General features: G+C 60.4%; 1 protein-coding gene across 1 annotated transcript; it reads right to left on the minus strand.

Moving 5' to 3' along the window:
* Positions 1–281: 281 nt before the first annotated feature.
* On the minus strand, positions 282–3,742 carry LOC133263049 (platelet endothelial aggregation receptor 1-like; the record flags this gene model as incomplete). The annotated part of the gene is given in 9 exon segments (XM_061442671.1): positions 282–506; positions 793–929; positions 1,005–1,119; positions 1,207–1,273; positions 1,276–1,452; positions 2,785–2,877; positions 2,963–3,063; positions 3,206–3,310; positions 3,420–3,742. Coding segments are annotated over 9 exon segments (1,322 nt in total), but the record flags the coding sequence as incomplete, so codon positions are not given.
* Between the last annotated feature and the right edge of the window lie 9,280 nt (positions 3,743–13,022).

A 13,022-nucleotide genomic window follows, 5' to 3' on the forward strand; every position in this document is an offset into this window, starting at 1 on the left:
GTGGATGCGGGATGGATGTGGGTGGATGTGGGTGGATGCGGGATGGATGTAGGTGGATGTGGGTGGATGTAGGTGGATGTGGGTGGATGCGGGATGGATGTGGGTGGATGCGGGATGGATGTAGGTGGATGTGGGGTGGATGTGGGATGGATGTGGGTGGATGCGGGATGGATGTAGGTGGATGTGGGTGGATGCGGGATGGATGTGGGTGGATGTGGGTGGATGTAGGTGGATGTAGGCGGGTGTGTGTGGAAGTGGGTGTGTGTGGATGGGGCGGGGGCTGTGTGTCCCACCTCTGGCTGTGCTGCGGGTGGCAGAGGCAGCGGCTCTCGCAGTGGATCCCGTAGAGCCCGGGCTGGCAGCGCCGCTCCTCGCAGCGGCTGCCCTGGAACCCGGCCTCGCACAAGCAGCCGCCGTCCACGTGGAAGCAGCGGCCGCCGTTGGCGCAGTCGCAGCGCTCCCGGCAGTCGGGCCCGTAGCGCCCCACGGGGCACCGCTCCCGGCACCTGCAGCGGGGCGGGGGCTGCACCGGGACCGGGCACCGGCAGCGGCGGGGCTCGAAGGCTCCGTCCCCGTGTGTGCCCCCCCCCCCCCCCCCGTGCCCCCCCATCTCCATCCTCCCCCTTGGGCCCCTGTCCCCAAGCGCCCCATCCCCAGAGTCCCCTCCCTGTGCCCCCCCATCCCATTCCCATCTCCGCCTGTCCCCGGTGCTCCCGTCCCAAAGCACCCGGTCCCTCCGTGCCCCATCCCCGCTCCCCATCCCCTGTCCCCCCCCCCCAGTTCCCTGCTCACTGCTCTCCGGTGAAGCCGGGGGCACACTGGCACTGCCCTCCCTTGGGGTCACAGCGTCCCCCGTTGTGGCAGTGACACTCGCCCTGGCAGCCGGGCCCGAAGCGCCCGGGGGGGCACGGCACGGAGCAGATCTCCCCCTGCGCAGGAGCAGGGGGCTCAATGGGGACACCGAGGCAGACCCCCGCGCCTGGGGGGGGTCGCAGCGCTCCTACCATCCATCCGTGCGGGCAGACGCAGGAGCTGGTGCCGGGGGGGTGGCAGAGGCCCCCGTTCTGGCAGGGGCAGGGGGTGTCGCAGGGGGTCCCCTCGGGGCACGGCACCTCGCAGCTGGGGGGGGGGGGGGGGGGGGGAGAGGGGTGAGCGGGACCCCCCCAGCAGGGGTGGGGGGCTCCGGGCGGGGTCCCCCGCACTCACAGGGGCCCGGCGAGCTCCGGGGGGCAGCGGCAGGCGCCGGTGGAGGCGTCGCAGGCGGCGCGGGGGGGCAGGCGCAGCGCAGGCGGCAGCCGCGGCCGTAGGTGCCGTCGGGGCAGGGATCGCGGCAGCGCGGAGCCGCGAAGCCGGCGGGGCAGGAGCAGGCGCCGCTGAGGGGGTCGCAGGGGGCTCCGTGGTGGCACTCGCAGCGCTGGGAGCAGTCGGGGCCCCAGGAGCGCTCGTCACAGCCTGCGGGGACACCGCCGGTACCGGCCCGTCCATCCCAGCCCTTGTCCTGTGCCGCCGCATCCCAGCCCACCGCATTCCATCCCGTGGTGTACCACAGCATCCCAGCCCGTGGTCTATGTACCACAGCACCCCATCCCATCCCAGCCCTCCCCATCCCATCTCATCCCGTGGTGTGCCACCGCATCCCATCCCGTGGTGTATGTACCACAACATCCCAGCCCAGCCCTCCCCATCCCATCCCATCCCGTGGTGTATGTACCACCGCATCCCAGCCCGTGGTCTATGTACCACCGCATCCCAGCCCGTGGTCTATGTACCACAGCATCCCAGCCCGTGGTGTATGTACCACAGCACCCCATCCCATCCCAGCCCTCCCCATCCCATCTCATCCCGTGATGTGCCACCGCATCCCATCCCGTGGTGTATGTACCACAGCATCCCATCCCGTGGTGTATGTACCACAACATCCCAGCCCAGCCCTCCCCATTCCATCTCATCCCGTGGTGTATGTGCCACCGCATCCCGTCCCATCCTGTGCCACCGCATCCCATCCCACCGCATTCCCGCCCACCCCTCTCCATCCCAGCCCTTGATGTGTCATCGCATCCCATCCTCTCCCGCCTAGCCCAGCCCAGACCACAGTGTGCACAGCGTCTCATCCTCTGCCACTGCATCCTACCCCAACCCATCCCATTCTAACCCGTTCCATCCCATCCCATCCCAAACCATTCCTTGCCATCCATTCCACCCTATCCCATCCATCCCACCTCATCCCATCCCACCCCACCCCATTCTATCCCACCTCATCCCTTCCCATCCATCCCACCTCGTCCCTTCCCATCCCACCCACTCCATTCCACCCTGTCCCATTCTTGTGCTATCTCCACCCCGTCTCATCCTCATCCCCATCCCCATCACAGTCCCATCTCCAACCTTATATTTTATAGTCATCCCTATCTTCTGTTCATCCGAATCTCCACCCCCATCCCGACCCACTCCCATCCCATTCTCCAACCCCAACCCATCCCAATCTGTCCCCATTCCAGTTCCATCTCTATCCTATTTCCAGCCCATTCTCCATCCCCATCCCGTGATTATCCTATCCCAACCTCCCCATCCCGTTCTCCATCCCCTCATTATCCATTCCCATCTCCTTTTTCGCCACCCTTCTCCATCCCCATCCCTATCCCATTCCCTGTCCCCATCCCACCCTCCATCCCTCTCCCAACCTCCCTCCCCATCCCAATCTCCTCCCGTCCCAGCCTCCACCCTGTCCCCATCCCACCCCCATGCACCCCCTCCCCGTGCCGCCCCCTTGTCCCCATCCCGCACCGCTGGAGCAGTCTGCTCCTCGCCAGCCGGGCTCGCACTGGCACCGCTCCGGAGCCACGCAGCGCCCATGGACACACTCCTGCGAGCAGCGCGCTGCGGGGACACGGCCGGAGGGGGGGGGGTTAGCGGGGACAGGGCCCCCCCGGAGCCCCCCAACCCGCCCCGCTCCCGCACTCACGGACGCAGGTCCCCCGGCTCTCGTAGTAGCCCTGGCAGCACTGGTAGCGCCGGCGGGACTCGGTGCGCAGCGCCTGCCGGTACTCGGTGCGGTGCACGATCCTGCGGCACCGCTGCCGTCAGCGGGGACACCCAACAGCCCCCCGGGACACCCCGCAGTGGGGCAGCCCCCCACCAGCCCCGCCATGGCTGTGGGGACCCCCTGCAGTCCCCGAGAGGTGCCGGGGGTCGGGGGTGCTCCCACCTCTGCTGCGGGCAGGGCAGGGAGGTGCCCATCACCGTGGGGCAGGGCTCGCCGGAGGACACGACGTGGGGTTTGGTGTAGGACTCCTTCACCGCCACCGTGAAGCTTCCGATGGGGGGCACACGGGGTGATGGACGGTGAGGGCAGGTCTCGGGGGGGGGGGGGACACCCCACCGCCGTCACCCCCCAGCACCCCCAGTGCCCCCAGTCCTACCTCTCCCAGTAGCTGCAGACGTTGGGGTCGCTGGGCCGGAGCGCGGACAGGAGGCAGAGGTGCAGCGCCAGCGCCGCAGCCCGCAGCACCATCCTGCACGGAGAGACCGCGGCTTCACCCTCTGCCCCACCGCATTCCCGATCCACACCCTCCACCCCCGGCTCCGGAGCAGGATCCGGCATCCCCATGGGGCTGCCTTCAGCATTCCTCGATCCCAGCCCCGGCCTGTGCCAAGGGGAAACTGAGGCACGGCCGCGCTGGGTGGCCCCACGCAGCCTCATCCCGGCATCCCGACGCTGCATCCCGGCACCTCCCTATCGCGGTGCGGGGGGTACCCGAGGTGCCAGGGTGGAATTCGGGATGGACGGCGGCTCCCACCCCCGGGCACGGCGCCGCGCGGCCCCAGCTCAACCCGTTCCGTGTTTATTCCCTGTTGTGTTTCCTGGATCCAGCAGCTTCTTGCTCAACCCAATGAGGGTCCGGCTTTGCCGGGGCGGCTCCGGGATCGCTGCCAGCCTTGGGGCTGGGAAAGGGGGGACAAGGAAGGGACCCCGAGCCCGCGGGGCCGTGTTTACCGGGGCACGCGTGCTGCGGCTGAGCCCGCTGCCGGGGAAGGAAACAGAGGTTTCCTGGTCGGCACCGCTGGATTTATGGATGCTTCCACGCTGCTCCAGCCATGGGGACACCCCAAAAGTGCTGCCCCGGCACCCCCGGAGCTCATCCGGTGGGATGGAGGGAGCGGGTGACCCCCCCTTATCCCGCAGGCGTTGGGTTTGGCTGGGAAAACTTTTAATGGAAAAGTTTTTCCGTTCGGCTCCCAGCGGTGAGGAATTAACTGCTCATTAATTAAGGAATTGGATCCTCCCGAGGGGGCAGAGCCGGGAAGACCCCCCCCAGCCCTCCCCATGGCCCCGCTGCAGGCCCCATTCCCTGCTCTAGCAATGTGGGGGGGCCCTCAGCGCTGCTCCAAACAACAGGAACTGCTGGGAGATGCTGGCAGGAAAAGCGAGGAGTCATCAAAACCCGCTGGTGGGCCCCATCTGCTCCTCACTGGGGTGGGGGGGGGGAACTGGTCGTGGGGAAGAGCCCTCCCAAGGTCACCATAGGGGCAAGAGACTCCCCCGAAGAGGCATTGCTCTGGGGCCACCCCATGGGTGCCCCTGAGCACCCCTGGGTGGGATGGGGAGCATCACCCACAGGTGATGGGGTGACATGACCCAAAGGGAACAGCATGGGGTGGGCAGCAGGGCTGGGGACCGGGGACCAGGGGCCCGGGGAACCAGGGACACAGCCCTGCCCCATCCTTGCTGGGGACATGGTGCTGCCCCCCCTCCCCCGGAGCCACTATCTCTGCTCCAGCGCTTCCTCCAGCACAACCCGATGGGTGACGAGTTTCCTCTGGAGGCTTCGGACCCACAGGGATGGGGCTGGGTGAGGGGGACCAGGACGAAGCTCAGGATCAGGGTCGGGATCGGCAATGGGATCAGCAAGGGGATCACCACGCGGTGTCACAGCACGTTCATCCCGCTGTCCCCTCATCCCCCATCCGCCCGTCCCCATCCCTTTGCCTCGTCCGCTGGGACCCTGCGGCATTCCCAAGCCCCCGGCACGGCGCTGGGACCGTCCCCTCCGGCAGAGCCCCCCAACCCCAGCCCCGGGGACGGTGGCACTCACCTGGCCGGGGGCCACGGTGCCGTGGGGCTGGCGCTGGCGCTGGCGGCGTCGGAAGCGGAGGCAGGGCCGGGGCCGCTGTCAGGAAGTTTGGGAGCTCGGGCGCGGAGACGACTGCGGAAAAGGGAAAAAAAAAACCCAACTGAAAGCCCCGCGCGCTTCTGGGTGGGTTTTCCCTTAAAAGCCCTTTTCTGGCCACGAATCAGCGAGTCTGGGAGCAGCAGCAGCTCCCGGCGCTGGGGCGGGGACGGGGCCGTGGGGATGCTCCAACCAGGTCAGGTCCCGTCCCCCCCCCCCGTCCCCATCGGTGTCCCCCCGTCAGCGTCCCCTGAGGGCTCCGTAGGGAGCTGTGACCCCCGCGTCCATGGCTCCAGCCCTGCCCGCCCCACGGCTGCGGACCGCGGGATGGAAACACGGCACCAGTGAGGATCCATCCCCCCCTTCTCCCGCCCCGGTGCTGGCACCCACGGGCATGAGGACGGGACCCCCGGGCAGGGCTTTGCTGTGGCTTAACAGCAGCATCTGCTGGCAACGTGGGGAAGAACCTGGTGTCCAGTAGCCTAGACCATTATCCTGGCATTCCAGCGCATCATCCCTGCCTCCCGGGCACACGGCATCCCAGAATCCCAGCATCCTGGACGCACATCATCCCTGCATCCCAGCTACACATTGCTCATGCATTCTGACATTCCAGGCACGCATCATTCCTGCATCCTAACATCCCGCGCACACATGGCCCCTGCATCCCAGGCAAATATCATCCCTGCACCCTGAGATCCCAGACACACATCCACATCACCCCTGTTACACATCATACCTGCATCACAACACCCCAGGCACGGATTGTACCTGAGTATCCCAGGCTCACATCATCTCCACATCCCAGAATCCCAGACACACATCATCCCTGCATCCCAGCATTGCAGACATGCATCACCCCTGCATCCCATCACACATCATACCTGCATCCCAGCATTGCAGACATGCATCACCCCTGCATCCCATCACACATCATCCCTACATCCCAGCATTGCAGACGTGCAACACCCCTGCATCCCATCACACATCATCCCTACATGCCAGCATTGCAGGCATGTGTCACCCTTGTATCCCATCACACATCATCCCTGCATCCCAGATTGCAGACATGTATCACCCTTGTTTCCCATCACACATCATCCCTGCATCCCAGCATTGCAGACATGCATCACCCCTGCATCCCATCATCCCTACATCCCAGCATTGCAGACATGCATCACCCCTGCATCCCATCCCATCATCCCTGCATCCCAGCATTGCAGACATATATCACCCTTGCATCCCATCACACATCATCCCTACATCCCAGCACTGCAGACATGCATCACCCCTGCATCCCATCACACATCATCCCTACATCCCAGCATTGCAGACATGTCACCCTTGCATCCCATCACACATCATCCCTACATCCCAGCATTGCAGGCATGTATCATCCTTGCATCCCATCACACATCATCCCTACATCCCAGCACTGCAGACATGCATCACCCCTGCATCCCATCACACATCATCCCTACATCCCAGCATTGCAGACATGTCACCCTTGCATCCCATCACACATCATCCCTTCATCCCAGCACTGCAGACATGCATCACCCCTGCATCCCATCACACATCATCCCTGCATCCCAGCATTGCAGACATGCATCACCCCTGCATCCCATCATCCCTACATCCCAGCATTGCAGACATGCATCACCCCTGCATCCCATCACACATAATCCCTTCATCCCAGCATTGCAGACATGCATCACCCCTGCATCCCATCCCATCATCCCTGCATCCCAGCATTGCAGACATATATCACCCTTGCATCCCATCACACATCATCCCTACATCCCAGCACTGCAGACATGCATCACCCCTGCATCCCATCACACATCATCCCTACATCCCAGCATTGCAGACATGTCACCCTTGCATCCCATCACACATCATCCCTACATCCCAGCATTGCAGGCATGTATCATCCTTGCATCCCATCACACATCATCCCTACATCCCAACATTGCAGACATGTCACCCTTGCATCCCATCCCATCATCCCTACATCCCAGCATTGCAGACATGCATCACCCCTGCATCCCATCACACATAATCCCTTCATCCCAGCATTGCAGACATGCAACACCCCTGCATCCCATCACACATCATCCCTGCATCCCAGCATTGCAGACATGCATCACCCCTGCATCCCATCATCCCTACATCCCAGCATTGCAGACATGTCACCCTTGTACCCCATCACACATCATCCCTACATCCCAGCACTGCAGACATGCAACAACCCTGCATCCCATCATCCCTACATCCCAGCATTGCAGACATGCATCACCCCTGCATCCCATCACCCCTACATCCCAGCATTGCAGACATGCATCACCCCTACATCCCATCACACATCATCCCTACATCCCAGCATTGCAGACATGTCACCCTTGCATCCCATCACACATCACCCCTACATCCCAGCACTGCAGACATGTCACCCTTGCATCCCATCACACACCATCCCTACATCCCAGCATCACAGACATGTTTCAACCTTGACATGTTTCATCCCTGCATCCCGGACACGTCCCATCCTTACATCCTGGGATGGTCCCTTCCAACCCAAACCGTTCTGATCCGATGATTCTAAAAGCCAGGAGTACTCTTTCAGTGCCATCTCTTCCCATCGGATTTGAGCACCAGCCCCTGGGGGATCTGCAGCTTTTGGGAAGGGTTTTTAGCCGGACTTTTTAATTCATCCCTAAACTTGGACGCAGCGCTCATGGATGCAGCACATGGAACGCGCCCACCCGGCCGTGCGGGCTCCGGCCGGCGGGGACCACGAGGTGGCGGTGGCTCCGCGCCGCTGGTCCCGAGCTCTTGGCCGCTATCCCAGGAGCTTCGTGTGCTCGGAGCGAGGTGGAAACCACCTTTCCGGGCGGTTTCCAGGCGGTGGGAAGGCTCCGGAGCAGGTTATCCAAGGAACTGCGGCTGCCCCAGTGCTCAAGGCCAGGCTGGACACAGGGGCTTGGAGCATCCTGCTCCAGTGGACGGTGTCCTTAGATGAGCTTTAAGGTCCCCTCCCACCCGAACCATTCCAGGATTCCGTGTTTACTTCCCGGTCAGCCCAAGCAGACGCTGTTTACAAAAGCAGGAAAACTTTATTTAGAATGGAAAGCCTTGGGCAGCAGGAGCAGCCTGTCCATCAGAACCGCCGACACCCCCCCGGTCCTGAAAGCGCTCCCATGGGAAGCGCAGCTCGTCCCACCTACCTCTCGGGAGCACTGGGAAGCCCCCGGCAGCTGGTGCCATGGGGGAACGGAGGGGTTTAGGTTTCCTTCATCCATCTTCTCATCTCCTGCACTGAAAACACGGAACAATGTCCCCTCCGGAGACTTCCGCAGGAATGCTGCTAATGTCATCTGCACAGGCACAGGGCATTGTTAAGGGAAGAGTCTGGTTTCCCAGCTGGAATATTTTCATGTCCAGGTTTTACTTCCGTCTATGAAAGCTGGGAAATGACGTGATGCACCCGAGAGCCGGGCATGGGGCTGAGCTCACTCACACCTTCATCCTCAGCACGGCCATGGTGCAATCCCCATCAGGCTTCACAGCACCGGGATGCTCCAAGCACAGAACCATGGAATGGGTTAAAGCTCCTCCAGTTCCAACCTTTCAGGGGCACCTTCCACTCGAGCAGGTTCCTCATGAGAAGCAAGATCCAGCTTTGTATCCCTTCTGGAAAAGCCTTTTTGGGCTGTGGCTCCCACGTTGGGTTTTCCCATGGGAAAGGCATCGTTCCCATGCTGCTCCTTCACCGCGGAGCCTTTCCAGGTTGGATTTCAGTGTGTAAACTTGAACGGGAAAAAGCCACAAAAGGCCAGAGATTGAGCAAAGTGGGAATGAGAGGGGGTGGGAAAGGGATCCGAGGTGGGAAAGGTGCTGGTTTGGCTGCTCTTTGGGCAGTGTTTCTGCTCTGTGTTGAGGGATGGGCAAAGCAAAGAAGAACCTGAAAGAGAAACCAAATGAACAAAACCAGGGGGTTTCCTTCTGCAGCCAGAAACAGAACTGCAAATCCAGCCCTGCGTTTCCCAAGGGGACCCAAGGACCATCCCTCACACCAGGAAGATGCAGGATGCTGCTGGGGATGCTCAAGCTGGACACCGATGTGCTCACAAAGAGCAGAGCTGGGGAGGAAGGTTGGTTTGAGCCCTTCCAGTGCATTTAACCCACTCGTGTAGCACCATCATGCTGCAGGATCTGTGCTTCCTGGTTATTCCATGTTTTTCCAAGCTTTCCATCATCCCATCCAACTCAGTCCCCAGGTGGCCAATCCAGGACTCCAAGCCCATCCAATAAAAGCCACCAGCACCCTCATCCTCCTTCCTTGTCCCTCCCCTCGCCATCACTTTCAGCCACAATCTCCTCTTTTATGGCTCTGCATCTCCCCAAGCACCTCGCAGCTGAGCCAGCAGCTCTGATCCCAGTGGGATTCATCCCAAGGAGGTCAGATTTCTGCTTGGACTGAGAGTTTGAGGGGAGGTTTCCCTTCCTGCCTGCTCAGAGGCATTCCCCTGTTGGAATCCTTGCCTTAAAATCCATAGGAATATTTGTCTTAAAAGCCATATGAAGCCTTGCCTTAAAATCCATAGGAATCCGTGTCTTAAAATCCATATGAATCCTTGGCTTAAAATCCATAGGAATCCTCAACTTAAAATCTGTAGGAATCCTTGGCTTAAATCAATAGAAATCCTTGCCTTAAAATCCATAGGAATCACTGCCTTAAACCCCATAGGAATCTTTGGCTTAAATCAATAGGAATCCTTGCCTTAAAATCCATAGGCATCCTTGGCTTAAATCAATCGGAATCCTTGGTCGTCGGGATGCTGGGATGAGGCTGCAGGAGCATCAGCAATAAAGTCCCACCTCCTGCTCCTTGAAGTCCCCTTCTCTGCCACACCAGTTAACACCAGTTCCCACCAGTATCACATCAACTCCCTGGGGACCTTCGGCACTGGAATCAGCTTTTCCCCCCAAAGCAGCAGAGCTGGATCCTGTTTTCCTCCCCATTCCTCTCCTTTGGTTTAGAGGAGGAGGGAAACAAGCAGCTGGTACCAACCCGGATCAGGGCACCACGAGCTTGAGCTGACCATGCCCCAAGTGTGGCTCCTAAACCATCCCAACCCGGGGTGTTTCCGGCTGTGACCTCTTCATGCTGCTGCTTAAAGGGGAAACTGAGGCTTGGGAAGGCAAAATGAAGCCAAGCACAAGAAGTCCCCCAAGACTTAAGGGGAAGTCAGGATCCGAATCTGGCTCCCAGGCGTCATTTCTGCCTTCGCCTCTCTCTGCACGGAGGAGTTGCTATTAATAACATCCACTCTGTTGTAACATAATCAAAACCATCCCTCCGTGTGTGAGCTCGTCCAGCGGCTCTGACCCTCCCTGGAGGATAAACTTCCCAAGATTTGCAACTCAGCCCTTGGAAAGCTCTTTGCGAAGGGAAAACCTGCCTCGGCCGGAGCATCGCGCACCTCCTGGTCCATACGGGACCACCGCAGCCCAGCCGGGCATCGCCCCGCTTGGCAAACTGCAGCAAAGCCTGGATCCGGGCGCGGGGCTGCTCGGTCCAGCCCTCGGAAGAGTCATTTCCTGCCTCCAATGGGACGCCTGGAGACATTCCCGAGCTGCGGCACCGAGCACCGGCAGGCGACACCGGAACGTAGGATGACGAAGTTCTTCATGGCCGCGCTCCTGGTTCTTCATCTCTCCCTGGGTAAATGCCTTTCTCTGCTTCCCGGGCTCACAGGTTGATGCTTTCCCACTGCGAAGTGCTGGGACCGAGGTATTCCTGGGGGGCTGCGTGGGATTCGGGGTGCGGTCCTGCAGGAGGAAAGGGGTTTGCTTGGGTGCTGCTGTGGTGGAAGGTGTCCCTGCCATGGCAGGGGTTGGAACTGGAGGAGCCTTAAGGTCCCTTCCAACCCAAGCCGTTCCATGATTCCATGATTCTAGGGGTTGTCAGGAGCAATAGGAAAACCCATGGAGAAGCACACTGGAATTACTGGAAGTTATGTAAGGGATGTGCTTGGGAGAACATGGTTTGCGCTCGCAGCATGAGTCTGATCATTGTTTTCCGTACTGCATCCCTAATAATTCAATATACAGCTGGAAGCTATGAAAAGAGACAGATACAGGCAAGGGGGGGGAACCGAACCCAAGAGGATTTCCTGAAGTATTAGGTGGGCACTTGGGAGGAAAAGCATGGGACGGGGAGGGATGAGGCAGGAACCTGAAGTGAATGAGGGATGGACACACGTGAAGTCCAGCTGCTGGGAATGGGAGGCACTGGGAAGCACCGGCTGAGGGGAGCTGAACTGGAAGCTGCCAAAAGCCTTCTTCCTCCTTCTCCTCCTCCTCCTCCTCCACGAGGAGGAACTGAGCCAAATGTGAAACATCCGAGGGTTAAAAGCTGCCGCGGGGGGGAATTCCAGATGGAAGCTCTTTGCCTCCATCCACCTCCTCTGTTATTCCTAGCGCGGCTCCAGTGTAAATACGAGAGCCAGCTTGGAATAACGTTCTCAGAGAGCTTTGGGCATGGGATAATGTGCCCTGAGGGCCGGAGCTGCAGGCGCACGAGCCAAAGGGATGGAGGAATTGCGATGGGCGAGCGTGGGAAGGCAGGGGGTGGAGGGGCAGCTCCGGTCTGAGATTCCCTGAAAGCTTGGGAATTGTGGCTGTGTGTGACAGGAGGCCCCCAGCGCAGGAGGGACGTGGAGCTGCTGGAGCGAGGCCAGAGGAGGCCATGGGGATGCTATAGGGGCTGGAGCAGCTCCATGGAGCCAGGCTGGGAGAGCTGGGCTGGTCCAGCCTGGCCATTGCCCCCTTCTCCCCACGCCATGTGTGCTCTCAAGGCATGGTTGTGCTCAGCTCCACATCAGCAGGTTCAGGATGGTTCTGTGCTCCGCAGGGAGCTCTGCATCCTTGCCATGATCCAGCTTTAATACCCCCAGAGCCAACCATGCAATCCAAGCATCCCTTCCAGGGAATGGCCGCCTTGCTGCTCCTCTGCTGGCCAAGTGCCCTCTTTGTCCCATGTTATTCCTCATGGACAGACCCACAGACCCCACGTGGGATGCACAAAGCAACCTCTGTGCTCGCTTTGGCTCCGGAGCTCCGTTAGGATTCCCCGCATCATGCTGTAGGTGTGAAGGCTCTGATGGAATGATGGGCCGTGGGGAATCCATTATCCACGTGAAGCCGCTCTGCTCACATTGTGGATGATGAACCCTCTGCTCTCTGCTTGGTTTTAGGGAATGCTGAGCTGGAAGGAGAAGAGGATATTTCAGAGTTCTTATATGACTACGCATCGCGATTCAGTGAGAAATCCTTCTTTGGGGTGGTTTTGGGTGGGTTTTGGTCATTTTATGCAAGCTGCATGAGCAAACTGGGATAAGAACAACAGGAATGATGCTGGGAAATCTCCATCCAGCCTCCCCCAGGCTTTGCCCACCAAAACCTATGACATAGCAGGGAAAAGGCACTGAATCAAGCCCTCTGCAATCCCAAATAGGCACTGAGGTCATCCCACCCCCCTCCATGCTGCCTCCAGCACCCTCAGGCTTGACTTCAAGCCCAAAGCTCAATGCTGAGGGGAGCCGAGGAGCTGCCTGGTGCCATCGCAGCTCTGCAGCAATGAGAACGGGTCTGAGGCTGGGGAGATGCTGCGGAGATGAAGCCACGCTCTAAAGGTGGGACCCAGCTCACCTGAGGCTGGATGATGCGAGCGAAGCCCAGGGACCCCGACCCCCTGTAGCGGCAATGGAGAGCAAATGGTACCCAACATCTCTGGCTTTCAAAGCAGCATCCCCTGAGGACACTGATGTGTCTGAGATGGGAGCTGGG

The sequence above is a fragment of the Pezoporus flaviventris genome, unplaced genomic scaffold (genome assembly GCF_033815535.1).
Source record: "Pezoporus flaviventris isolate CSIRO_AGI_PZ_B2104156 unplaced genomic scaffold, CSIRO_AGI_Pfla_v1 ptg000237l, whole genome shotgun sequence".
NCBI classification, from domain to species: Eukaryota; Metazoa; Chordata; class Aves; order Psittaciformes; family Psittacidae; genus Pezoporus; species Pezoporus flaviventris.